At 44.7% G+C, this 27,681-nt stretch overlaps 1 protein-coding gene across 2 annotated transcripts in view; it reads left to right on the forward strand.

Moving 5' to 3' along the window:
- Window positions 1-27,681, forward strand: part of LOC140418133 (uncharacterized protein C14orf93 homolog) — a 94,304-nt gene that overhangs the window by 20,315 nt on the left and 46,308 nt on the right. For both annotated transcript variants that reach the window (XM_072501548.1, XM_072501547.1), the window contains exon 3: window positions 10,523-10,816. In XM_072501548.1, the coding sequence (XP_072357649.1) occupies window positions 10,523-10,816 (294 nt within the window). The remainder of the gene's footprint in view (window positions 1-10,522; window positions 10,817-27,681) is intronic.

Genomic DNA, 27,681 nt, shown 5'->3' on the forward strand with positions numbered 1-27,681 from the left:
CTCTATAATATACACAGGGGCTGTTATTCTCCATAATATACACAGGGGCTGTTATTCTCTATAATATACACAGGGGCTGTTATTCTCTATAATATACACAGAGACTGTTATTCTCTGTAATATACACAGGAACTGTTATTCTCTATAATATAGAGAGACTGTTATTCTCTATTATATACACAGGGTCTGTTATTCTCTATAATATACACCGGGACTGTTATTCTCTATGATATACACAGAGACTGTTATTCTCTATAATATACACAGAGACTGTTATTCTCTATAATATACACGGTCTGTTATTCTCTATAATATGCACAGGGACTGTTATTCTCTATAATATACACAGGGTCTGATTTTCTCTATAATATACACAGGGGCTGTTATTCTCTAGACTATACACAGGGGCTGTTATTCTCTATAATATACACAGGGGCTGTTATTCTCTATAATATACACAGCGGCTGTCATTCTCTATAATATACACAGGGTATGTTATTCTCTGGAATATACACAGGGACTGTTATTCTCAATGATCTACACATGGCCTGTTATTCTCTATAATATACACAGGGACTGTTATTCTCTATAATATACACGGAGACTGTTATTCTTCATAGTATACAGAGGGGCTGTTATTCTCTATAATATACACAGACTGTTATTCTCTATAATATACACAGGGACTGTTTTCTCTATAATATACCCAGGGACTGTATTCTCTATAATATACACAAGGACTGTTATTGTTTATAAATATACACACAGACTGTTATTCTCTATAATATACACAGGGTCTGTTATTCTCTATAATATACACAGGGACTGTTATTCTCTATAAGATACACAGGGACTGTATTCTCTATAATATACACACAGACTATTATTCTCTCGAAAAACACAGCGGTTGTTATTCTCTGTAATATACACAAGGACTGTTATTCTCTATAATATACACAGCAGCTGTTATTCTCTATAATATACACAAGAACAGTTATTGTCAATAATAAACACAGGGACTGTTATCCTCTATAATATACACAGAGACTGTTATTCTCTATCATATACACAGAGACTGTTATTCTCTATAATATACAAAGCGGCTGTCATTATGCTCTATAATATACACAGAGACTGCTATTCTCTATTATATACACTGAGGCTGTTAGTCTCTCTAATATACACAGAGGCTGTTCTTCACTATAATATACACAGAGACTGTTACTCTCTATAATATACTCAGGGACTGTTATTCGCTATGATATACACAGGGACTGTTAGTCTCTATAATATACACATGGACTGTTATTCTCTATAATATACAGAGCGGCTGTTATTCTCTATAATATACACAGAGACTGTTCTTCACTATAATATACACAGAGACTGTTACTCTCTATAATATACTCAGGTACTGTTATTCTCAATAATATACACAGGGACTGTTATTCTCTATAATATCCACAGGGACTGTTGTTCTCTATAATATACACAGGGGCTGTTATTCTCTATAATATACACAGGGGCTGTTATTCTCTATAATAGACACAGGGGCTGTTATTTTCTATAATATACACAGAGACTGTTATTCTCTGTAATATACACAGGGACTGTTATTCTCTATAATCTACAGAGACTGTTATTCTCTATTATATACACAGGGTCTGTTATTCTCTATAATATACACAGAGACTGTTATTCTCTATAATATACACCGGGACTGTTATTCCCTATAATATACACAGACTGTTATTCACTATAATATACACAGGGGCTGTTATTCTCTATAATATACACCGGGACTGTTATTCCCTATAATAGTCAGAGACTGTTATTCTCTATAATATACACAGGGTCTGTTATTCTCTATAATATACACAGGGACTGTTATTCTCTATAATATACACAGGGGCTGTTCTTCTCTATAATATACACAGAGACTGTTATTCTCTATAATATACACAGACTGTTATTCCCTATAATATACACAGGGACTGTTATTCTCTATAATATACACGGCGGCTGTTATTCTCTATAATATACACAGGGACTGTTATTCTCTATAATATACACAGAGACTGTTCTTCTCTATAAATATACACAGAGACTGTTATTCTCTATAATATACTCAGTGGCTGTTATTCTCCATAATATACACAGAGCCTGTTATTCTCTATAATATACACAGGGACTGTTATTCTCTATATTATACACAGGGACTGTTATTCTCTATAATATACACAGGGGCTGTTCTTCTCTATAATATACACAGAGACTGTTATTCTCTATAATATACACAGACTGTTATTCCCTATAATATACACAGGGACTGTTATTCTCTATAATATACACGGCGGCTGTTATTCTCTATAATATACACAGGGACTGTTATTCTCTATAATATACACAGAGACTGTTCTTCTCTATAAATATACACAGAGACTGTTATTCTCTATAATATACTCAGTGGCTGTTATTCTCCATAATATACACAGAGCCTGTTATTCTCTATAATATACACAGGGACTGTTATTCTCTATAATATACACGGCGGCTGTTATTCTCTTTAATATACACAGGGACTGTTATTCTCTATAATATACACAGGGGTTGTTATTCTCTATAATATACACAGGGACTGTTATTCTCTATAATATACACAGAGACTGTTCTTCTCTATAAATATACACAGAGGCTGTTATTCTCTATAATAAACACAGGGACAGTTATTCTCTATAATATACACAAAGACTGTTATTCTCTATCATATACAAAGCGGCTGTCATTCTCTATCATATACACAGGGGCTGTTATTCTCTACAATATACACAAGGTATGTTATTCTCTGTAATATACACAGAGACTGTTCTTCACTATAATATACACAGAGACTGTTACTCTCTATAATATACTCAGGGACTGTTATTCTCTATAATATACACAGGAACTGTTATTCTCTATAATATACACAGGGACTGTTATTCTCTATAATATACACAGCGGCTGTTATTCTCTATAATATACTCAGGGACTGTTATTCTCTATAACATACACAGGGATTGTTATTCTCTATAATAGACATAGACAGTTATTCTCTATAATATACACAGGGACTGTTATTCTCTATTATATACACAGTCTGTTAATCTCTATAATCTACACAGGGACTGTTATTCTCTATAATATACACAGGGGCTGCTATTCTCTATAATATACACAGAGGCTGTTATTCTCTATAATATACACAGACTGTTATTCTCTATAATATACACACAGAATTCTCTATAATATACACAGGGACTGTTATTCTCTACAATATACACAGGGACTGTTGTTCTCTATAATATACACAGGGACTGTTATTCTCTATAATATACACAGGGACTGTTATTCTCTCATATACACAGCGGCTGTTATTCTCTATAATATACACAGAGACTGTTCTTCACTAGAATATACGCAGAGACTGTTACTCTCTATAATATACTCAGGGACTGTTATTCTCTATAATATACACAGAGACTGTTATTCTCTATCATATACACAGAGACTGCTATTCTCTATAATATACAAAGCGGCTGTCATTCTCGATAATATACTCAGGGGCTGTTATTCTCCATAATATACACAGGGGCTGTTATTCTCTATAATATACACAGGGGCTGTTATTCTCTATAATATACACAGAGACTGTTATTCTCTGTAATATACACAGGGACTGTTATTCTCTATAATATAGAGAGACTGTTATTCTCTATTATATACACAGGGTCTGTTATTCTCTATAATATACACCGGGACTGTTATTCTCTATGATATACACAGAGACTGTTATTCTCTATAATATACACAGAGACTGTTATTCTCTATAATATACACGGTCTGTTATTCTCTATAATATGCACAGGGACTGTTATTCTCTATAATATACACAGGGTCTGATTTTCTCTATAATATACACAGGGGCTGTTATTCTCTAGACTATACACAGGGGCTGTTATTCTCTATAATATACACAGGGGCTGTTATTCTCTATAATATACACAGCGGCTGTCATTCTCTATAATATACACAGGGTCTGTTATTCTCTGGAATATACACAGGGACTGTTATTCTCAATGATCTACACATGGCCTGTTATTCTCTATAATATACACAGGGACTGTTATTCTCTATAATATACACGGAGACTGTTATTCTTCATAGTATACAGAGGGGCTGTTATTCTCTATAATATACACAGACTGTTATTCTCTATAATATACACAGGGACTGTTTTCTCTATAATATACCCAGGGACTGTATTCTCTATAATATACACAAGGACTGTTATTGTTTATAAATATACACACAGACTGTTATTCTCTATAATATACACAGGGTCTGTTATTCTCTATAATATACACAGGGACTGTTATTCTCTATAAGATACACAGGGACTGTATTCTCTATAATATACACACAGACTATTATTCTCTAGAAAAACACAGCGGTTGTTATTCTCTGTAATATACACAAGGACTGTTATTCTCTATAATATACACAAGAACAGTTATTGTCAATAATAAACACAGGGACTGTTATCCTCTATAATATACACAGAGACTGTTATTCTCTATCATATACACAGAGACTGTTATTCTCTATAATATACAAAGCGGCTGTCATTATGCTCTATAATATACACAGAGACTGCTATTCTCTATTATATACACTGAGGCTGTTAGTCTCTCTAATATACACAGAGGCTGTTCTTCACTATAATATACACAGAGACTGTTACTCTCTATAATATACTCAGGGACTGTTATTCGCTATGATATACACAGGGACTGTTAGTCTCTATAATATACACATGGACTGTTATTCTCTATAATATACAGAGCGGCTGTTATTCTCTATAATATACACAGAGACTGTTCTTCACTATAATATACACAGAGACTGTTACTCTCTATAATATACTCAGGTACTGTTATTCTCAATAATATACACAGGGACTGTTATTCTCTATAATATCCACAGGGACTGTTGTTCTCTATAATATACACAGGGGCTGTTATTCTCTATAATATACACAGGGGCTGTTATTCTCTATAATAGACACAGGGGCTGTTATTTTCTATAATATACACAGAGACTGTTATTCTCTGTAATATACACAGGGACTGTTATTCTCTATAATCTACAGAGACTGTTATTCTCTATTATATACACAGGGTCTGTTATTCTCTATAATATACACAGAGACTGTTATTCTCTATAATATACACCGGGACTGTTATTCCCTATAATATACACAGACTGTTATTCACTATAATATACACAGGGGCTGTTATTCTCTATAATATACACCGGGACTGTTATTCCCTATAATAGTCAGAGACTGTTATTCTCTATAATATACACAGGGTCTGTTATTCTCTATAATATACACAGGGACTGTTATTCTCTATAATATACACAGGGGCTGTTCTTCTCTATAATATACACAGAGACTGTTATTCTCTATAATATACACAGACTGTTATTCCCTATAATATACACAGGGACTGTTATTCTCTATAATATACACGGCGGCTGTTATTCTCTATAATATACACAGGGACTGTTATTCTCTATAATATACACAGAGACTGTTCTTCTCTATAAATATACACAGAGACTGTTATTCTCTATAATATACTCAGTGGCTGTTATTCTCCATAATATACACAGAGCCTGTTATTCTCTATAATATACACAGGGACTGTTATTCTCTATATTATACACAGGGACTGTTATTCTCTATAATATACACAGGGGCTGTTCTTCTCTATAATATACACAGAGACTGTTATTCTCTATAATATACACAGACTGTTATTCCCTATAATATACACAGGGACTGTTATTCTCTATAATATACACGGCGGCTGTTATTCTCTATAATATACACAGGGACTGTTATTCTCTATAATATACACAGGGGCTGCTATTCTCTATAATATACACAGAGGCTGTTATTCTCTATAATATACACAGACTGTTATTCTCTATAATATACACACAGAATTCTCTATAATATACACAGGGACTGTTATTCTCTACAATATACACAGGGACTGTTGTTCTCTATAATATACACAGGGACTGTTATTCTCTATAATATACACAGGGACTGTTATTCTCTCATATACACAGCGGCTGTTATTCTCTATAATATACACAGAGACTGTTCTTCACTAGAATATACGCAGAGACTGTTACTCTCTATAATATACTCAGGGACTGTTATTCTCTATAATATACACAGAGACTGTTATTCTCTATCATATACACAGAGACTGCTATTCTCTATAATATACAAAGCGGCTGTCATTCTCGATAATATACTCAGGGGCTGTTATTCTCCATAATATACACAGGGGCTGTTATTCTCTATAATATACACAGGGGCTGTTATTCTCTATAATATACACAGAGACTGTTATTCTCTGTAATATACACAGGGACTGTTATTCTCTATAATATAGAGAGACTGTTATTCTCTATTATATACACAGGGTCTGTTATTCTCTATAATATACACCGGGACTGTTATTCTCTATGATATACACAGAGACTGTTATTCTCTATAATATACACAGAGACTGTTATTCTCTATAATATACACGGTCTGTTATTCTCTATAATATGCACAGGGACTGTTATTCTCTATAATATACACAGGGTCTGATTTTCTCTATAATATACACAGGGGCTGTTATTCTCTAGACTATACACAGGGGCTGTTATTCTCTATAATATACACAGGGGCTGTTATTCTCTATAATATACACAGCGGCTGTCATTCTCTATAATATACACAGGGTCTGTTATTCTCTGGAATATACACAGGGACTGTTATTCTCAATGATCTACACATGGCCTGTTATTCTCTATAATATACACAGGGACTGTTATTCTCTATAATATACACGGAGACTGTTATTCTTCATAGTATACAGAGGGGCTGTTATTCTCTATAATATACACAGACTGTTATTCTCTATAATATACACAGGGACTGTTTTCTCTATAATATACCCAGGGACTGTATTCTCTATAATATACACAAGGACTGTTATTGTTTATAAATATACACACAGACTGTTATTCTCTATAATATACACAGGGTCTGTTATTCTCTATAATATACACAGGGACTGTTATTCTCTATAAGATACACAGGGACTGTATTCTCTATAATATACACACAGACTATTATTCTCTAGAAAAACACAGCGGTTGTTATTCTCTGTAATATACACAAGGACTGTTATTCTCTATAATATACACAAGAACAGTTATTGTCAATAATAAACACAGGGACTGTTATCCTCTATAATATACACAGAGACTGTTATTCTCTATCATATACACAGAGACTGTTATTCTCTATAATATACAAAGCGGCTGTCATTATGCTCTATAATATACACAGAGACTGCTATTCTCTATTATATACACTGAGGCTGTTAGTCTCTCTAATATACACAGAGGCTGTTCTTCACTATAATATACACAGAGACTGTTACTCTCTATAATATACTCAGGGACTGTTATTCGCTATGATATACACAGGGACTGTTAGTCTCTATAATATACACATGGACTGTTATTCTCTATAATATACAGAGCGGCTGTTATTCTCTATAATATACACAGAGACTGTTCTTCACTATAATATACACAGAGACTGTTACTCTCTATAATATACTCAGGTACTGTTATTCTCAATAATATACACAGGGACTGTTATTCTCTATAATATCCACAGGGACTGTTGTTCTCTATAATATACACAGGGGCTGTTATTCTCTATAATATACACAGGGGCTGTTATTCTCTATAATAGACACAGGGGCTGTTATTTTCTATAATATACACAGAGACTGTTATTCTCTGTAATATACACAGGGACTGTTATTCTCTATAATCTACAGAGACTGTTATTCTCTATTATATACACAGGGTCTGTTATTCTCTATAATATACACAGAGACTGTTATTCTCTATAATATACACCGGGACTGTTATTCCCTATAATATACACAGACTGTTATTCACTATAATATACACAGGGGCTGTTATTCTCTATAATATACACCGGGACTGTTATTCCCTATAATAGTCAGAGACTGTTATTCTCTATAATATACACAGGGTCTGTTATTCTCTATAATATACACAGGGACTGTTATTCTCTATAATATACACAGGGGCTGTTCTTCTCTATAATATACACAGAGACTGTTATTCTCTATAATATACACAGACTGTTATTCCCTATAATATACACAGGGACTGTTATTCTCTATAATATACACGGCGGCTGTTATTCTCTATAATATACACAGGGACTGTTATTCTCTATAATATACACAGAGACTGTTCTTCTCTATAAATATACACAGAGACTGTTATTCTCTATAATATACTCAGTGGCTGTTATTCTCCATAATATACACAGAGCCTGTTATTCTCTATAATATACACAGGGACTGTTATTCTCTATATTATACACAGGGACTGTTATTCTCTATAATATACACAGGGGCTGTTCTTCTCTATAATATACACAGAGACTGTTATTCTCTATAATATACACAGACTGTTATTCCCTATAATATACACAGGGACTGTTATTCTCTATAATATACACGGCGGCTGTTATTCTCTATAATATACACAGGGACTGTTATTCTCTATAATATACACAGAGACTGTTCTTCTCTATAAATATACACAGAGACTGTTATTCTCTATAATATACTCAGTGGCTGTTATTCTCCATAATATACACAGAGCCTGTTATTCTCTATAATATACACAGGGACTGTTATTCTCTATAATATACACGGCGGCTGTTATTCTCTTTAATATACACAGGGACTGTTATTCTCTATAATATACACAGGGGTTGTTATTCTCTATAATATACACAGGGACTGTTATTCTCTATAATATACACAGAGACTGTTCTTCTCTATAAATATACACAGAGGCTGTTATTCTCTATAATAAACACAGGGACAGTTATTCTCTATAATATACACAAAGACTGTTATTCTCTATCATATACAAAGCGGCTGTCATTCTCTATCATATACACAGGGGCTGTTATTCTCTACAATATACACAAGGTATGTTATTCTCTGTAATATACACAGAGACTGTTCTTCACTATAATATACACAGAGACTGTTACTCTCTATAATATACTCAGGGACTGTTATTCTCTATAATATACACAGGAACTGTTATTCTCTATAATATACACAGGGACTGTTATTCTCTATAATATACACAGCGGCTGTTATTCTCTATAATATACTCAGGGACTGTTATTCTCTATAACATACACAGAGACTGTTATTCTCTATCATATACACAGAGACTGCTATTCTCTATAATATACAAAGCGGCTGTCATTCTCTATAATATACACAGGGGCTGTTATTCTCAATAGTATACACAGACTGTTATTCTCTATAATAACCAGAACAGCAGACCGAGAGATCTGCGGGTGCCGATTTGACGCCAAATCGCGAGTCTGCGCCACCTCCACCGTGGTATCAATGCGTTCCCTGAAGCACGTACTGTAATTTGTCATGTGTACCGAAGTACAGTGAAATGTATTTTTCTGCAGACGAGGGAACGTACACAGTACGCACATCGTCGACAAAAGAATAATCGACAGAGAACATTGACAAATGGTACATCGACAAACCGTGATTGGAACAAGGGGCCAAACAAAGCAAATCCATGAGCAAGAGCAGCACAGGGAGTCTTACAGGGAACAGATCAGTCTGAGGGGGGGAGTCGTTGAGGAGTCTGGTAGTTGTGGGGAAGAAACTGTTACTATGTCTGGATGTGCGGCTCTTATGACTTCTGTACCTTCTGCCTGATTGAAGGGTCTGGAAGAAGGCAATGCGACGCAGCTCCGGCACCATTGGGGGCTCTACGCCCCCCCCCCCCCAACCGGCGATTCTCCCCGCGCGATGGGCCGAGTGTCCGCCGAGTCCCGCCGGGAATGTCCACGTGTGGACCTCCCCGGCAGGACCTCGCCGTTCATCCTGCAACGGGGCGCAGCCTGGTGGGGGTAGGTCCGGGGCGGGGAGGGGGGCCTCCCCCATGGCCTGGCCCGCGATCGGCGGTCGGGCTTCTCCTGGCAGGGGCCTACGTTCTTCCACACCGAGCCCCTGTAGCTCTACGCGATGTTGCGTCGGGGCCGGCGCGGAGAAGGCAACGAGCGCGCTTGTGCGAGATCGCGCTGGTCGTGGCGCATGCACGAGTTCGCGGCGGTCGTTTAACGCTGGTATCGGCAGCTGGAGCAGCGCGAGGCTCTCCAGTGCCGTGCTGGCCCTCTGTGCGGCGCAGGACCGCTGATCCTCGGGGCATGTCCACGCCGTCGTAAAACGCTTAGCCTCAGGATCAGAGAATCCCGCCCAGCCTCTGTTATTCTCTGGTTAACCAATGTCTCCCTTACCTCTGACAGGTCATTGACTGCTACTCTTCTGTCGGATCTCCGGTGCGCGAATTAGTGAGTTCGCCCTCGTGCAGGCTGCCGAGCTCGTGTCCTGAACTCCGCCCAGCGTCCGAACCGCATCCTGATCTGTACCCGGAGGCCTCCCAGGGTTCGGAGGACTCTAGTGGGTCCAACCTGATGTTCATCGAGGACATGTTCCACTCAGGTTTTACCGGTGTGCATCAGGCTACCCCGGCCTACACAGCGCCCTCGCGACACGGAGGGTTAAAAAACTCGCGCAGGAAGAGGGACGTAGTATTGTCGGTAAGTTTCGCAGTGAGAATCGGTGCCCTGGACTGATTTCCCCCCTCTCTCTAACCCAGGGATCACTGGACAGTGATCAGGAGCAGGAACCCTGGCTGATTTCCACCCTCTCTCTAACCCAGGGATCACTGGACAGTGATCAGGAGCAGGGGCCCTGACTGATTTCCCCTCTCTCTCTAACCCAGGGATCACTGGACAGTGATCAGGAGCAGGAACCCTGGCTGATTTCCCCTCTCTCTCTCTAACCCAGGGATCACTGGACAGTGATCAGGAGCAGGAACCCTGGCTGATTTCCCCTCTCTCTCTCTAACTCAGGGATCACTGGACAGTGATCAGGAGCAGGAACCCTGGCTGATTTCCTCTCTCTCTCTAACCCAGGGATCACTGGACAGTGATCAGGAGCAGGAACCCTGGCTGATTTCCCCTCTCTCTAACCCAGGGATTACTGGACAGTGATCAGGAGCAGGAACCCTGGCTGATTTCCCCTCTCTCTCTCTAACCCAGGGATCACTGGACAGTGATCAGGAGCAGGAACCCTGGCTGATCTCCCTTCTCTCTCTCTCTCTCTCACCCAGGGATCACTGGACAGTGATCAGTAGCAGGAACCCCTCTCTCCAACCAAATATCAGGCTATCTTCGATCTGGCAATGTGTGATGAGGCAGGCTGAATAATCAATCTCTGAGTAAAAGGTCCCAGAGGAAACAGTGACCATAACATGAATGTAATGGAGTGTTCGGTTTGAGGGTGAGAAACGTGGTTCAGGAACAACGGTGCTAAATTTAAATAAAGGTAACTACAAAGGAATGAGGGCCGAGTCGGCTGGAGTGGATTAGAGGAAGTGTTTAGCAGGAAAGACGGTTATCAGCATGACAGATATATCTGAGAATAGTTCATGATTCATAATGAGGAAGAAGGATTCTAGGAAGTGATCAATTACCCACAGTTAACCAAGGAAGGGAAGGACACTAAACTGCAAGAACAAATTATAAAGTGGCAAAGATTACCTCCCGCTCTACAACCCTCTCTATCTCTGTGACGTCCTCCAGCCACTCCAACCTTCCCTAACTCTGTACCTCCTCCAGCCCCCTACAACCCTCCCTATCTCTAACCTCCTCCAGTCCCCTACAACCCTCCCTATCTCTGTAACCTCCTCCAGTCCCTCTCACTCTCCCTATCTCTCTAACCTCCTCCAGCCCCCTACAACCCTCCCTATCTCCGTAACCTCCTCCAGCCCTCCCTATCTCTGTTAACTATTATCTATGACCTAATTCTCCACTTTAACTTTCCCACACAAACACACAAGGCAGACAAACACAGAGGGTTAGACAGGGGTAAAAAAAAATATGTGGAAGGAAAAAAACGTCTTTGTTTCAGATGAAGGTACCTTCCTTCACAGCAAGCTTGCAGCCTGAAATGGTGTTCTGTTCACCAGCCTTCTGGAGCGAGATAGTACTCACAGCAGGCTTTCTGAAGTGAGATAGCACTCACAGCAGGCTTCCTGGAGAGCGAGATAGCACTCACAGAATGCTTTCTGGAGAGAGGAATGGCACTCAGGGCAGGCTTTCTGGAGAGAGAGAGATAGCACTCACAGCAGGCTTTCTGAGAGAGAATAGCACTCACAGCAGGCTTTCTGGAGAGAGATAGCACTCACAGCCGGATTTCTGGAGAGAGATAGCACTTAGAGCAGGCTTTTTGGAGCAAGATATCACTCACAGCAGGCTTTCTGGAGAGAGACAGCCCTCACAGCAGGCTTAGAGAGAGAGATAGCACTCACAGCAGGCTTAGAGAGAGAGACAGCACTCACAGCAGGCTTTCTGGAGAGAGATAGCACTCACAGCAGGCTTTCTGGAAGAGAGATAGCACTCACTGCAGGCTTTCTGGAGAGAGAGAAAAAACACTCTCAGCAGGCGTTATGGAGAGAGTCGTAGAACTCCCAGCAGGCTTAAAGAGAGATAGCACTCACAGCAGGCTTTCTGGAGAGAGAGATGGCACTCACACAGGGTTTCTGGAGAGAGATATCCCTCACAGCAGGCTTTCTGGAGCTAGATACCACTCACAGCAGGCTTTTGGGAAGCGAGATAGCACTCACCAGGCTTTTGAGGAGCGAGATAGCACTCACCAGGCTTTTGGGGAGCAAGATAGCACTCACAGCAGACTTTCTGGAGAGGGATAGCACTCACAGCAGGCTTTCTGGAGAGTTATACCATCACAGCAGGCTTTCTGGAACGAGATAGCACTCACAGCAGGCTTTCAGGAGTGAGAGATAGTGCAGCAGGGGCATGGGAACCTGGATTGTAGTTTTAGGGTAAGGGAGAATGAGAGTATAGAGGTCAGGAGCACAGATTTGACGTCGCAGGAGGGGGCCAGTGTTCAGGTAGGTGGTTTGAAGTGTGTCTACTTCAATGCCAGGAGTATACGAAACAAGGTAGGGGAACTGGCAGCATGGGTTGGTACCTGGGACTTCGATGTTGTGGCCATTTCGGAGACATGGATAGAGCAGGGACAGGAATGGATGTTGCAGGTTCCGGGGTTTAGGTGTTTTAGTAAGCTCAGAAAAGGAGGCAAAAGAGGGGGAGGTGTGGCGCTGCTAGTCAAGAGCAGTATTACGGTGGCGGAGAGGATGCTAGATGGGGACTCTTCTTCCGAGGTAGTATGGGCTGAAGTTAGAAACAGGAAAGGAGAGGTCACCCTGTTGGGAGTTTTTTATAGGCCTCCTAATAGTTCTAGGGATGTAGAGGAAAGGATGGCGAAGATGATTCTGGATATGAGCGAAAGTAACAGGGTAGTTATTATGGGAGACTTTAACTTTCCAAATATTGACTGGAAAAGATATAGTTCGAGTACAATAGATGGGTCGTTTTTTGTACAGTGTGTGCAGGAGGGTTTCCTGAAACAATATGTTGACAGGCCAACAAGAGGCGAGGCCACGTTGGATTTGGTTTTGGGTAATGAACCAGGCCAGGTGTTGGATTTGGAGGTAGGAGAGCACTTTGGGGACAGTGACCACAATTCGGTGACGTTTACGTTAATGATGGAAAGGGATAAGTATACACCGCAGGGCAAGAGTTATAGCTGGGGGAAGGGCAATTATGATGCCATTAGACGTGACTTGGGGGGATAAGGTGGAGAAGTAGGCTGCAAGTGTTGGGCACACTGGATAAGTGGGGCTTGTTCAAGGATCAGCTACTGCGTGTTCTTGATAAGTATGTACCGGTCAGACAGGGAGGAAGGCGTCGAGCGAGGGAACCGTGGTTTACCAAGGAAGTGGAATCTCTTGTTAAGAGGAAGAAGGAGGCCTATGTGAAGATGAAGTCTGAAGTTTCGGTTGGGGCGATGGATAGTTACAAGGTAGCGAGGAAGGATCTAAAGAGAGAGCTAAGACGAGCAAGGAGGGGACATGAGAAGTATTTGGCAGGAAGGATCAAGGAAAACCCAAAAGCTTTCTATAGGTATGTCAGGAATAAGCGAATGACTAGGGAAAGAGTAGGACCAGTCAAGGACAGGGATGGGAAATTGTGTGTGGAGTCTGAAGAGATAGGCGAGATACTAAATGAATATTTTTCGTCAGTATTCAAGCCCCAGGCTAATAGAATAGATGGCATTGAGGTACGTAGGGAAGGGGTGTTGGCAATTCTGGACAGGCTGAAAATAGATAAGTCCCCGGGACCTGATGGGATTTATCCTAGGATTCTCTGGAAGGCCAAGGAAGAGATTGCTGGACCTTTGGCTTTGATTTTTATGTCATCATTGGCTACAGGAATAGTGCCAGAGGACTGGAGGACAGCAAATGTGGTCCCTTTGTTCAAAAAGGGGAGCAGAGACAACCCCAGCAACTATAGACCGGTGAGCCTCACGTCTGTAGTGGGTAAAGTCTTGGAGGGGATTATAAGAGACAAGATTTATAATCATCTAGATAGGAATAATATGATCAGGGATAGTCAGCATGGCTTTGTGAAGGGTAGGTCATGCCTCACAAACCTTATTGAGTTCTTTGAGAAGGTGACTGAACAGGTAGACGAGGGTAGAGCAGTTGATGTGGTGTATATGGATTTCAGCAAAGCGTTTGATAAGGTTCCCCACGGTAGGCTATTGCAAAGAATACGGAGGCTGGGGATTGAGGGTGATTTAGAGATGTGGATCAGAAATTGGCTAGCTGAAAGAAGACAGAGGGTGGTGGTTGATGGGAAATGTTCAGAATGGAGTACAGTCACAAGTGGAGTACCACAAGGATCTGTTCTGGGGCCGTTGCTGTTTGTCATTTTTATCAATGACCTAGAGGAAGGCGCAGAAGGGTGGGTGAGTAAATTTGCAGACGATACTAAAGTCGGTGGTGTTGTCGATAGTGTGGAAGGATGTAGCAGGTTACAGAGGGATATAGATAAGCTGCAGAGCTGGGCTGAAAGGTGGCAAATGGTGTTTAATGTAGAGAAGTGTGAGGTGATTCACTTTGGAAGGAATAACAGGAATGCGGAATATTTGGCTAATGGTAAAGTTCTTGAAAGTGTGGATGAGCAGAGGGATCTAGGTGTCCATGTACATAGATCCCTGAAAGTTGCCACCCAGGTTGATAGGGTTGTGAAGAAGGCCAATGGAGTGTTGGCCTTTATTGGTAGAGGGATTGAGTTCCGGAGTCGGGAGGTCATGTTGCAGCTGTACAGAACTCTGGTACGGCCGCATTTGGAGTATTGCGTACAGTTCTGGTCACCGCATTATAGGAAGGACGTGGAGTCTTTGGAGCGGGTGCAGAGGAGATTTACCAGGATGTTGCCTGGTATGGAGGGAAAATCTTATGAGGAAAGGCTGATGGACTTGAGGTTGTTTTCGTTGGAGAGAAGAAGGTTAAGAGGAGACTTAATAGAGGCATACAAAATGATCAGGGGGTTGGATAGGGTGGACAGTGAGAGCCTTCTCCCGCGGATGGATATGGCTGGCACGAGGGGACATAACTTTAAACTGAGGGGTAATAGATATAGGACAGAGGTCAGAGGTAGGTTCTTTACGCAAAGAGTAGTGAGGCCGTGGAATGCCCTACCTGCTACAGTAGTGAACTCGCCAACATTGAGGGCATTTAAAAGTTTATTAGATAAACATATGGATGATAATGGCATAGTGTAGGTTAGATGGCTTTTGTTTCGGTGCAACATCGTGGGCCGAAGGGCCTGTACTGCGCTGTATTGTTCTATGTTCTATGTTCTATAGCACTCACAGAATGCTTTCTGGAGAGAGGAATGGCACTCCGGGCAGGCTTTCTGGAGAGAGAGAGATAGCACTCACAGCAGGCTTTCTGAGAGAGAATAGCACTCACAGCAGGCTTTCTGGAGAGAGATAGCACTCACAGCCGGATTTCTGGAGAGAGATAGCACTCACAGCAGGCTTAGAGAGAGAGACAGCACTCACAGCAGGCTTTCTGGAGAGAGATAGCACTCACAGCAGGCTTTCTGGAAGAGAGATAGCACTCACTGCAAGCTTTCTGGAGAGAGAGAGAAAACACTCACAGCAGGCGTTATGGAGAGAGTCGTAGAACTCCCAGCAGGCTTAAAGAGAGATAGCACTCACAGCAGGCTTTCTGGAGAGAGAGATGGCACTCACACAGGGTTTCTGGAGAGAGATATCCCTCACAGCAGGCTTTCTGGAGCTAGATACCACTCACAGCAGGCTTTTGGGAAGCGAGATAGCACTCACCAGGCTTTTGAGGAGCGAGATAGCACTCACAGCAGGCTTTCTGGAGAGGGATAGCACTCACAGCAGGCTTTCTGGAGAGTTATACCATCACAGCAGGCTTTCTGGAATGAGATAGCACTCACAGCAGGCTTTCTGAAGCGAGATAGTACTCACACCAGGCTTTCTGAAGTGAGATAGCACTCACAGCAGGCTTCCTGGAGAGAGGGATAGCACTCACAGCAGGCTTTCTGAAGCGAGATAGCACTCACAGCAGACTTTCTGAAGTGAGATAGCACTCACAGCAGGTTTTCTGGAGAGACATAGCACTCACAACAGGCTTTCTGGAGGAAGATAACACTCACAGCAGGCTTAGAGAGAAAGATAGCACTCACAGCAGGCTTTCTGAAGTGAGATAGCAGTCACAGCAGGCTTTCAGGAGTGAGAGATAGCACTCACAGCAGGTTTCTGGAGAGAGATAGCACCAACAGCAGTCTTTCTGGCACGAGATAGCACTCACAGCAGGCTTTCTGGAGAGAGAGGTAGCACTCACCGCAGGCTTTCTGTAGAGAGAGATGGCACTCACAGCAGGCTTTCTGGAGAGAGATAGCACTCACAGCAGGCTTTCTTTAGTGAGATAGCACCTACAGCAGGCATTCTGGAGAGCGAGATAGCACTCACAGCAGGCTTTCTGGAGCAAGATAGCACTCAGCAGGCTTTTGGGGAGCGAGATAGCACTCACCAGACTTTTGGGGAGCAAGATAGCACTCACAGCAGGCTTTCTGGAGAGGGTTAGCACTCACAGCAGGCTTTCTGGAGAGTTATACCATCACGGCAGGCTTTCTGGAACGAGATAGCACTCGCAGCAGGCTTTCTGGAGAGAGAGATAGTACTCACAGCAGGCTTTCTGAAGTGAGATAGCAGTCACAGTAGGCTTTCTGTAGAGAGAGATGGCACTCACAGCAGGCTTTTTGAAGCGAGATAGCAATCACAGCAGGCTTTCAGGAGTGAGAGATAGCACTCACAGCAGGTTTCTGGAGAGAGATAGCACCAACAGCAGTCTTTCTGGAACGAGATAGCACTCACAGCAGGCTTTCTGGAGAGAGAGATGGCACTCACAGCAGGCTTTCTGAAGCGAGATAGTACTCACAGCAGGCTTTCAGGAGTGAGAGATAGCACTCACAGAATGCTTTCTGGAGAGAGGAATGGCACTCATGACAGGCTTTCTGGAGAGCGAGATAGTACTCACAGCAGGCTTTCTCTAGAGAGATAGCACTCACATCAGGCTTTCTGGAGAGAGAGAGAGCACTCACAGCAGGCTTTCTGGAGAAAGAATAGCAGTCACAGCAGGCTTTCTGGAGAGAGAGATAGCATTCACAGCAGGCTTTCTGGAGAGAGAGATAGCACTCACAGCAGGCTTTCTGGAGAGAGAGATAGCACCAACAGCAGGCTTTCTGGAATGAGACAGCACTCACAGCAGGCTTTCTGAAGCGAGATAGTACTCACAGCAGGCTTTCAGGAGTGAGAGATAGCACTCACAGAATGCTTTCTGGAGAGAGGAATGGCACTCGACAGGCTTTCGGAGAGCGAGATAGTACTCACAGCAGACTTTCTCTAGAGAGATAGCACTCACATCAGGCTTTCTCTAGAGAGATAGCACTCACATCAGGCTTTCTGGAGAGAGAGAGAGCACTCACAGCAGGCTTTCTGGAGGGAGAGATAGCACTCGCCGCAGGCTTTCTGGAGAGGGAGATAACACACAGCAGAATTCTGGAGAGAGAGATAACACTCGCCGCAGGCTTTCTGCAGAGGGAGATAACGCTCACAGCAGGTTACTGGAGAGAGATAGCACCAACAGCAGTCTTTCTGGAACGAGATAGCACTCACAGCAGGCTTTCAGGAGAGAGAGATAGCATTCACAGCAGGCTTTCTGGAGAGAGAGATAGCACTCACAGCAGGCTTTCTGGAGAGAGAGATGGCACCAACAGCAGGCTTTCTGGAATGAGACAGCACTCACAGCAGGCTTTCTGAAGCGAGATAGTACTCACAGCAGGTTTTCTGAAGTGAGATTGCTCTCACAGAATGCTTTCTGGAGAGAGGAATGGCACTCATGGCAGACTTTCTAGAGAGCGAGATAGCACTCACAGCAGGCTTTCTCTAGAGAGATAGCACTGACAGCAGGCTTTCTGGAGAGAGAGATAGCACTCACAGCAGGCTTTCTGGAGAGAGAATAGCACTCACAGCAGGCTTTCTGGAGAGAGAGATAGCACTCACAGCAGGCTTCCTGAAGCGAGTTGCACTCACTGCATGCTTTCTGGAGAGAGATAGCACTCGCAGAAGTCTTAGAGAGAGAGATAGCACTCACAACAGGCTTACTGAAGCGAGAGAGCACGCACAGCAGGCTTTCTGGAGAGAGATGTAGCACTCACAGCAGGCTTTCTGGCTAGAGATAGCACTCGCAGCAGGCTTTCTGGAGAGAGATAGCACTCAAAGCAGGCTTTCTGGAGCGGGATAGCAGTCACAGCAGGCTATCTGGAGAGAGAGAGAGATAGCACTCACAGCAGGCTTTCTGGAGCGAGAGAGCACTCACAGCAGGCTATCTGGAGAGAGATAGCACTCACAGCAAGCTTAAAGAAAGGTATAGCACTCAGCAGGCTTTCTGTAGAGAGATATCACTCACAGCAGGCTTTCTCGAGAGGGAGATAGCACTCACAGCAAGTTTCTGGAGAAAGATAGCACTCACAGCAGGCTTTCTGGAATGAGATAGCACTCAAAGCAGGCTTTGTGAAGCTAGATAGTACTCACAGCAGGCTTTCTGAAGTGAGATAGCACTCACAGCAGGCTTCCTGGAGAGAGAGATAGCACTCACAGCAGGCTTTTTGAAGCGAGATAGCACTCACAGCAGACTTTCTGAAGCGAGATAGCACTCACAGCAGGCTTTCAGGAGTGAGAGATAGCACTCACAGAATGCTTTCTGGAGAGAGGAATGGCACTCATGGCAGGCTTTCTGGAGAGCGAGATAGTACTCACAGCAGGCTCTCTCTAGAGAGATAGCACTCACATCAGGCTTTCTGGAGAGAGAGATAGCACTCAGCAGGCTTTCTGGAGAGAGAATAGCACTCACAGCAGGATTTCTGGAGAGAGAGATAGCACTCACAGCAGGCTTTCTGGAGAGGGAGATAACACAATAGGTTTCTGGAGAGAGATAGCACCAACAGCAGTCTTTCTGGGACGAGATAGCATTCACAGCAGGCTTTCTGGAGAGAGAGATAGCACTCAGAGCAGGCTTTCTGGAGAGAGAGAGATAGCACCAACAGCAGGCTTTCTGGAACGAGATAGCACCAACAGCAGGCTTTCTGGAACGAGATAGCACTCACAGAAGGCTTTCTGAAGCAAGATAGCACTCACAGCAGGCTTTCTGGAGAGAGATAGCACTCGCAGCAGGCTTTCTGGAGAGAGATATCACTCACAGCAGGCTCAGAGAGAGAGATAGCCCCCACAGCAGGCTCAGAGAGAAAGCAATCACAGCAGGCTTTCTGGAGTGAGAGATAGAACACACAGCAGGCTCAGAGAGAGAGATAGCCCTCACATCAGGCTCAGAGAGAAAGCAATCACAGCAGGCTTTCTGGAGTGAGAGAGATAGCACCAACAGCAGGCTTTCTGGAACGAGACAGCACCAACAGCAGGCTTTCTGGAACGAGATAGCACCAACAGCAGGCTTTCTGGAACGAGATAGCACTCACAGAAGGCTTTCTGAAGCAAGATAGCACTCACAGCAGGCTTTCTGGAGAGAGATAGCACTCGCAGCAGGCTTTCTGGAGAGAGATATCACTCACAGCAGGCTCAGAGAGAGAGATAGCCTTCACATCAGGCTCAGAGAGAAAGCAATCACAGCTGGCTTTCTGGAGTGAGAGATAGAACACACAGCAGGCTTAGAGAGAGAGATAGCTCTCACAGCAGGCTCAGAGAGAGAGATGGCGCTCCCAGCAGGCTTTATGGAGAGAGAGATAGCACTCAGCAGCCTTTCTGGAGCGAGAGATAGGTTTCACAGCAGGGTTTCTGGAGAGAGAAATAACACTCAGCAGCCTTTCGAGTCGGAGAGATAGCACTCGCAGCAGTCTTAGAGAGAGAGATAGCACTCACAGCAGGCTTACTGAAGCGGGAGAGCACGCACAGCAGGCCTTCTGGAGCAAGATAGCACTCACAGCAGGCTTTCTGGAGAGAGATAGCACTCGCAGCAGGCTTTCTGGAGAGAGATATCACACAGCAGGCTCAGAGAGAGAGATAGCCCTCACAGCAGGCTCAGAGAGAAAGCAATCACAGCTGGCTTTCTGGAGAGAGAGATAGCACTCCCAGCAGGCTTTATGGAGAGAGAGAGATAGCACTCACAGCAGTCTTAAAGAGAGAGATAGCACTCAGCAGCCTTTCTGGAGAGAGATAGGTTTCACAGCAGGGTTTCTGGAGAGAGAATGCACTCACAGCAGGCTTTTTGGAGCGAGGAATAACACTCAGCAGCTTTTCTAGTCGGAGAGATAGCACTCAGAGCAGTCTTAGAGAGAGAGATAGCACTCACAGCAGGCTTACTGAAGCGGGAGATCACGCACAGCAGGCCTTCTGGAGAGAGATGTAGCACTCACAGAGGGCTTTCTGGAGCGGGATAGCACTCACAGCAGGCTTTCTGGAGAGAGAGATAGCACTCGCCGCAGGCTTTCTGGAGCGAGAGAGCACTCACAGCAGGCTTACTGGAGAGAGCTAGCACTCACAGCAGGCTTTTTGGAGCGAGACAGCACTCACTGCAGACTTTCTGGAGAGAGATAGCAGTCACAGCAGGCTTTCTGGAGGGAGATAGCACTTACAGCAGGCTTAAAGAGAGAGAGCACTCACAGCAAGCTTTCTGGAGATAGATAGCACACACAGCAGGCTTTCTGGAGTGTCAGATAGCACTCACAGCAGACTTTCTGGAGAGGGAGATTGCACTCACAGCAGGCTTTCTGGAGAGGGATAGCACTCAACAGGCTTTCTTTAGTGAGATAGCACTTACAGCAGGCTTTCTTGAGAGCGAGATAGCACTCACAGCAGGCTTCCTGGAGAGGGAGATAGCACTCATAGCAGGCTTAGAGATAGATAGCACTAACAGCAGGTTTCTGGAGAGAGATTGCACTCACAGCAGACTTTCTGGAGAGAGAGATAGCAATCACAGCAGGCTTTCTGGAGAGAGAGAGATAGCACTCACAGCAGGCTCTCTGGGGAGAGATAGCACTCACAGCAGGCTTTCTGGAGAAAGAGATAACACTCACAGCAGGCTTTCAGGAGTGAGAGATAGCACTCAGAATGCTTTCTGGAGAGAGGAATGGCACTCATTGCAGGCTTTCTGGAGAGCGAGAAAGCACTCACAGCAGGCTTTCTCTAGAGAGATAGCACTCACAGCAGGCTTTCTCGAGAGAGATAGCACTCACAGCAGGCTTTCTCTAGAGAGACAGCACTCACAGCAGGCTTTCTGGAGAGATTGATAGCACTCACAGCAGGCTTTCTGGAGAGAGTGATAGCACTAACAGGAGGCTTTCTGGAGGTTGACATAGCACTCACAGCAGGCTTTCTGGAACGAGATAGCACCAACAGCAGGCTTTCTGGAACGAGATAGCACTCACAGAAGGCTTTCTGAAGCAAGATAGCACTCACAGCAGGCTTTCTGGAGAGAGATAGCACTCGCAGCAGGCTTTCTGGAGAGAGATATCACTCACAGCAGGCTCAGAGAGAGAGATAGCCCCCACAGCAGGCTCAGAGAGAAAGCAATCACAGCAGGCTTTCTGGAGTGAGAGATAGAACACACAGCAGGCTCAGAGAGAGAGATAGCCCTCACATCAGGCTCAGAGAGAAAGCAATCACAGCAGGCTTTCTGGAGTGAGAGAGATAGCACCAACAGCAGGCTTTCTGGAACGAGACAGCACCAACAGCAGGCTTTCTGGAACGAGATAGCACCAACAGCAGGCTTTCTGGAACGAGATAGCACTCACAGAAGGCTTTCTGAAGCAAGATAGCACTCACAGCAGGCTTTCTGGAGAGAGATAGCACTCGCAGCAGGCTTTCTGGAGAGAGATATCACTCACAGCAGGCTCAGAGAGAGAGATAGCCTTCACATCAGGCTCAGAGAGAAAGCAATCACAGCTGGCTTTCTGGAGTGAGAGATAGAACACACAGCAGGCTTAGAGAGAGAGATAGCTCTCACAGCAGGCTCAGAGAGAGAGATGGCGCTCCCAGCAGGCTTTATGGAGAGAGAGATAGCACTCAGCAGCCTTTCTGGAGCGAGAGATAGGTTTCACAGCAGGGTTTCTGGAGAGAGAAATAACACTCAGCAGCCTTTCGAGTCGGAGAGATAGCACTCGCAGCAGTCTTAGAGAGAGAGATAGCACTCACAGCAGGCTTACTGAAGCGGGAGAGCACGCACAGCAGGCCTTCTGGAGCAAGATAGCACTCACAGCAGGCTTTCTGGAGAGAGATAGCACTCGCAGCAGGCTTTCTGGAGAGAGATATCACACAGCAGGCTCAGAGAGAGAGATAGCCCTCACAGCAGGCTCAGAGAGAAAGCAATCACAGCTGGCTTTCTGGAGAGAGAGATAGCACTCCCAGCAGGCTTTATGGAGAGAGAGAGATAGCACTCACAGCAGTCTTAAAGAGAGAGATAGCACTCAGCAGCCTTTCTGGAGAGAGATAGGTTTCACAGCAGGGTTTCTGGAGAGAGAATGCACTCACAGCAGGCTTTTTGGAGCGAGGAATAACACTCAGCAGCTTTTCTAGTCGGAGAGATAGCACTCAGAGCAGTCTTAGAGAGAGAGATAGCACTCACAGCAGGCTTACTGAAGCGGGAGATCACGCACAGCAGGCCTTCTGGAGAGAGATGTAGCACTCACAGAGGGCTTTCTGGAGCGGGATAGCACTCACAGCAGGCTTTCTGGAGAGAGAGATAGCACTCGCCGCAGGCTTTCTGGAGCGAGAGAGCACTCACAGCAGGCTTACTGGAGAGAGCTAGCACTCACAGCAGGCTTTTTGGAGCGAGACAGCACTCACTGCAGACTTTCTGGAGAGAGATAGCAGTCACAGCAGGCTTTCTGGAGGGAGATAGCACTTACAGCAGGCTTAAAGAGAGAGAGCACTCACAGCAAGCTTTCTGGAGATAGATAGCACACACAGCAGGCTTTCTGGAGTGTCAGATAGCACTCACAGCAGACTTTCTGGAGAGGGAGATTGCACTCACAGCAGGCTTTCTGGAGAGGGATAGCACTCAACAGGCTTTCTTTAGTGAGATAGCACTTACAGCAGGCTTTCTTGAGAGCGAGATAGCACTCACAGCAGGCTTCCTGGAGAGGGAGATAGCACTCATAGCAGGCTTAGAGATAGATAGCACTAACAGCAGGTTTCTGGAGAGAGATTGCACTCACAGCAGACTTTCTGGAGAGAGAGATAGCAATCACAGCAGGCTTTCTGGAGAGAGAGAGATAGCACTCACAGCAGGCTCTCTGGGGAGAGATAGCACTCACAGCAGGCTTTCTGGAGAAAGAGATAACACTCACAGCAGGCTTTCAGGAGTGAGAGATAGCACTCAGAATGCTTTCTGGAGAGAGGAATGGCACTCATTGCAGGCTTTCTGGAGAGCGAGAAAGCACTCACAGCAGGCTTTCTCTAGAGAGATAGCACTCACAGCAGGCTTTCTCGAGAGAGATAGCACTCACAGCAGGCTTTCTCTAGAGAGACAGCACTCACAGCAGGCTTTCTGGAGAGATTGATAGCACTCACAGCAGGCTTTCTGGAGAGAGTGATAGCACTAACAGGAGGCTTTCTGGAGGTTGACATAGCACTCACAGCAGGCTTTCTGGAGTGTCAGATAGCACTCACAGCAGACTTTCTGGAGAGGGAGATTGCACTCACAGCAGGCTTTCTGGAGAGGGATAGCACTCACAGCAGGCTTTCTTTAGTGAGAATACACTTACAGCAGGCTTACTTGAGAGCGAGATAGCACTCATACCAGGCTTTCTGGAGAGGGAGATAGCACTCATAGCTGGCTTAGAGAGAGATAACACTAACAGCAGGTTTCTGGAGAGAGATAGCACTCACAGCAGGCTTTCTGGAGAGAGAGATAGCACTCACAGCAGGCTTTCTGGGGAGAGATAGCACACACAGCAGGCTTTCTGGAGAAAGAGATAGCACTCACAGCAGGCTTTCAGGAGTGAGAGATAGCACTCACAGAATGCTTTCTGGAGACAGGAATGGCACTCATTGCAGGCTTTATGGAGAGTGAGAAAGCACTCACAGCAGGCTTTCTCTAGAGAGATAGCACTCACAGCAGGCTTTCTCTAGAGAGACAGCACTCACAGCAGGCTTTCTGGAGAGATTGATAGCACTCACAGCAGGCTTTTTGGAGAGAGTGATAGCACTAACAGGAGGCTTTCTGGAGGTTGACATAGCACTCACAGCAGGTTTCTGGAGAGAGATAGCACTCACAGCAGGCTTTCTGGAGAGAGATAGCAATCAGCAGCCTTTCTGGAGAGAGATAGTTTTCACAGCATGGTTTCTGGTGAGAGAATGCACTCACAGCAGGCTTTTTGGAGTGAGGAATAGCACTCAGCAGCCTTTCTAGTCGGAGAGATAGCACTCACAGCAGTCTTAGAGAGAGATAGCACTAACAGCAGGCTTACTGAAGCGAGAGAGCACACACAGCAGGTTTTCTGGAGAGAGATGTAGCACTCACAGCAGGCTTTCTGGAGAGAGAGATAGCACTCGCAGCAGGCTTTCTGGAGAGAGATAGCACTCAAAGCAGGCTTTCTGGACCGGATAGCACTCACAGCAGGCTTTCTGGAGAAAGAGATAGCACTCACCGCAGGCTTTCTGGAGCGAGAGAGCACTCACAGCAGGCTATCTGGAGAGAGATAGCACTCACAGCAGTCTTAGAGAGAGGTAGCACTCACAGCAGGCTTACTGAAGCGAGAGAGCACGCACAGCAGGCGTTCTGGAGAGAGATGTAGCACTCACAGCAGGCTTTCTGGAGAGAGAGATAGCACTCGCAGCAGGCTTTCTGGAGAGAGATAGTACTCAAAGCAGGCTTTCTGGACCGGATAGCATTCACAGCAGGCTTTCTGGAGAGAGAGATAGCACTCACCGCAGGCTTTCTGGAGCGAGAGAGCACTCGCAGCAGGCTATCTGGAGAGAGATATCACTCACAGCAGGCTTTCTGTAGAGAGATAGCACTCACAGCAGGCTTTCTCGAGAGGGAGATAGCACTCACAGCAAGTTTCTGGAGAAAGATAGCACTCACAGCAGGCTTTCTGGAACGAGATAGCATTCACAGCAGGCTTTGTGAAGCGAGATAGTACTCACAGCAGGCTTTCTGAAGTGAGATAGCACTCACAGCAGGCTTTCTGAAGTGAGATAGCACTCACAGCAGGCTACCTGGAGAGGGAGATAACACTCACAGCAGGTTTCTGGAGAGAGATAGCACCAACAGCAGTCTTTCTGGAACGAGATAGCACTCACAGCAGGCTTTCTGGAGAGAGAGATAGCACTCACAGCAGGCTTTCTGGAGAGAGAGATAGTACTCACAGCAGGCTTTCTGAAGTGAGATAGCACTCACAGCAGGATTCCTGGAGAGAGAGATAGCACTCACAGCATGCTTTCTGGAGAGAGTGAGATAGCACTCACAGCAGGCTTTCTGGAGAGAGAATAGCACTCACAGCAGGCTTTCTGGAGAGAGAGATAGCACTCAGCAGACTTTCTGGAGAGGGGGATAACACACAGGAGGTTTCTGGAGAGAGATAGCACCACAGCAAGCTTTATGGAACGAGATAGCACTCACAGCAGGCTTTCAAAGCGAGATAGTACTCACAGCAGGCTTTCTGAAGTGAGATAGCACTCACAGCAGGCTTCCTGGAGAGAGAGAGATAGCACTCACAGCAGGCTTTCTGAAGTGAGATAGCACTCACAGCAGGCTCTCTGGAGAGAGATAGCACTCGCAGCAGTCTTAGACAGAGAGGTAGCACACAGCAGGCTTACTGAAGCAAGAGAGCACTCACAGAATGCTTTCTGGAGAGAGGAATAGCACTCATGGCAGGCTTCTTGGAGAGCCAGATAGCACTTTCAGCAGGCATTTTGAAGCGAGATAGCACTCACAGCAGGCTTTCTGAAGCAAGACAGCACTCACAGCAGGCTTCTCTGAAGCGAGATAGTACTCACAGCAGGCTTTCAGGAGTGAGAGATAGCACTCACAGAATGCTTTCTGGAGAGAGGAATGGCACTCATGGCAGGCTTTCTGGAGAGCGAGATAGTACTCACAGCAGGCTTTTTGAAGCGAGATAGCAATCACAGCAGGCGTTCTGAAGCGAGATAGCACTCACAGCAGGCTTTCAGGATTGAGAGATAGCACCAACAGCAGGCTTTCTGGAATGAGATAGCACTCACAGCAGGCTTTCTAAAGTGAGATAGTACTCAGCAGGTTTTGTGAAGTGAGATAGCACTCACAGAAGGCTTTCTGAAGCAAGATAGCACTCACAGCAGGCTTTCTGGAGAGAGATAGCACTCACAGAAGGCTTTCTGAAGCAAGATAGCACTCACAGCAGGCTTTCTGGAGAGAGATAGCACTCGCAGCAGGCTTTCTGGAGAGAGATATCACTCACAGCAGGCTCAGAGAGAGAGATAGCCCCCACAGCAGGCTCAGAGAGAAAGCAATCACAGCAGGCTTTCTGGAGTGAGAGATAGAACACACAGCAGGCTTAGAGAGAGAGATAGCACTCACAGCAGGCTCAGAGAGAGAGATAGCACTCGCAGCAGGCTTTCTGAAGCGAGATAGCACTCACAGAAGGCTTTCTGAAGCAAGATAGCACTCACAGCAGGCTTTTTGGAGAGAGATAGAACTCGCAGCAGGCTTTCTGGAGAGAGATATCACTCACAGCAGGCTCAGAGAGAGAGATAGCCTCCACAGCAGGCTCAGAGAGAAAGCACTCACAGAATGCTTTCTGGAGAGAGGAATGGCACTCATTGCAGGCTTTCTGCAGAGCGAGATAGCACTCACGGCAGGCTTTCTCTAGAAAGATAGCACTCACAGCAGGCTTTCTCTAGAGAGATAGCACTCACAAGCTTTTTCTAGAGAGACAGCATTCACAGCAGACTTGCTGGAGAGAGAGATAGCACTCACAGCAGGCGTTCTGGAGAGATTGATAGC

This window comes from Scyliorhinus torazame, chromosome 5, assembly GCF_047496885.1.
Source record: "Scyliorhinus torazame isolate Kashiwa2021f chromosome 5, sScyTor2.1, whole genome shotgun sequence".
NCBI classification, from domain to species: domain Eukaryota; kingdom Metazoa; phylum Chordata; class Chondrichthyes; order Carcharhiniformes; family Scyliorhinidae; genus Scyliorhinus; species Scyliorhinus torazame.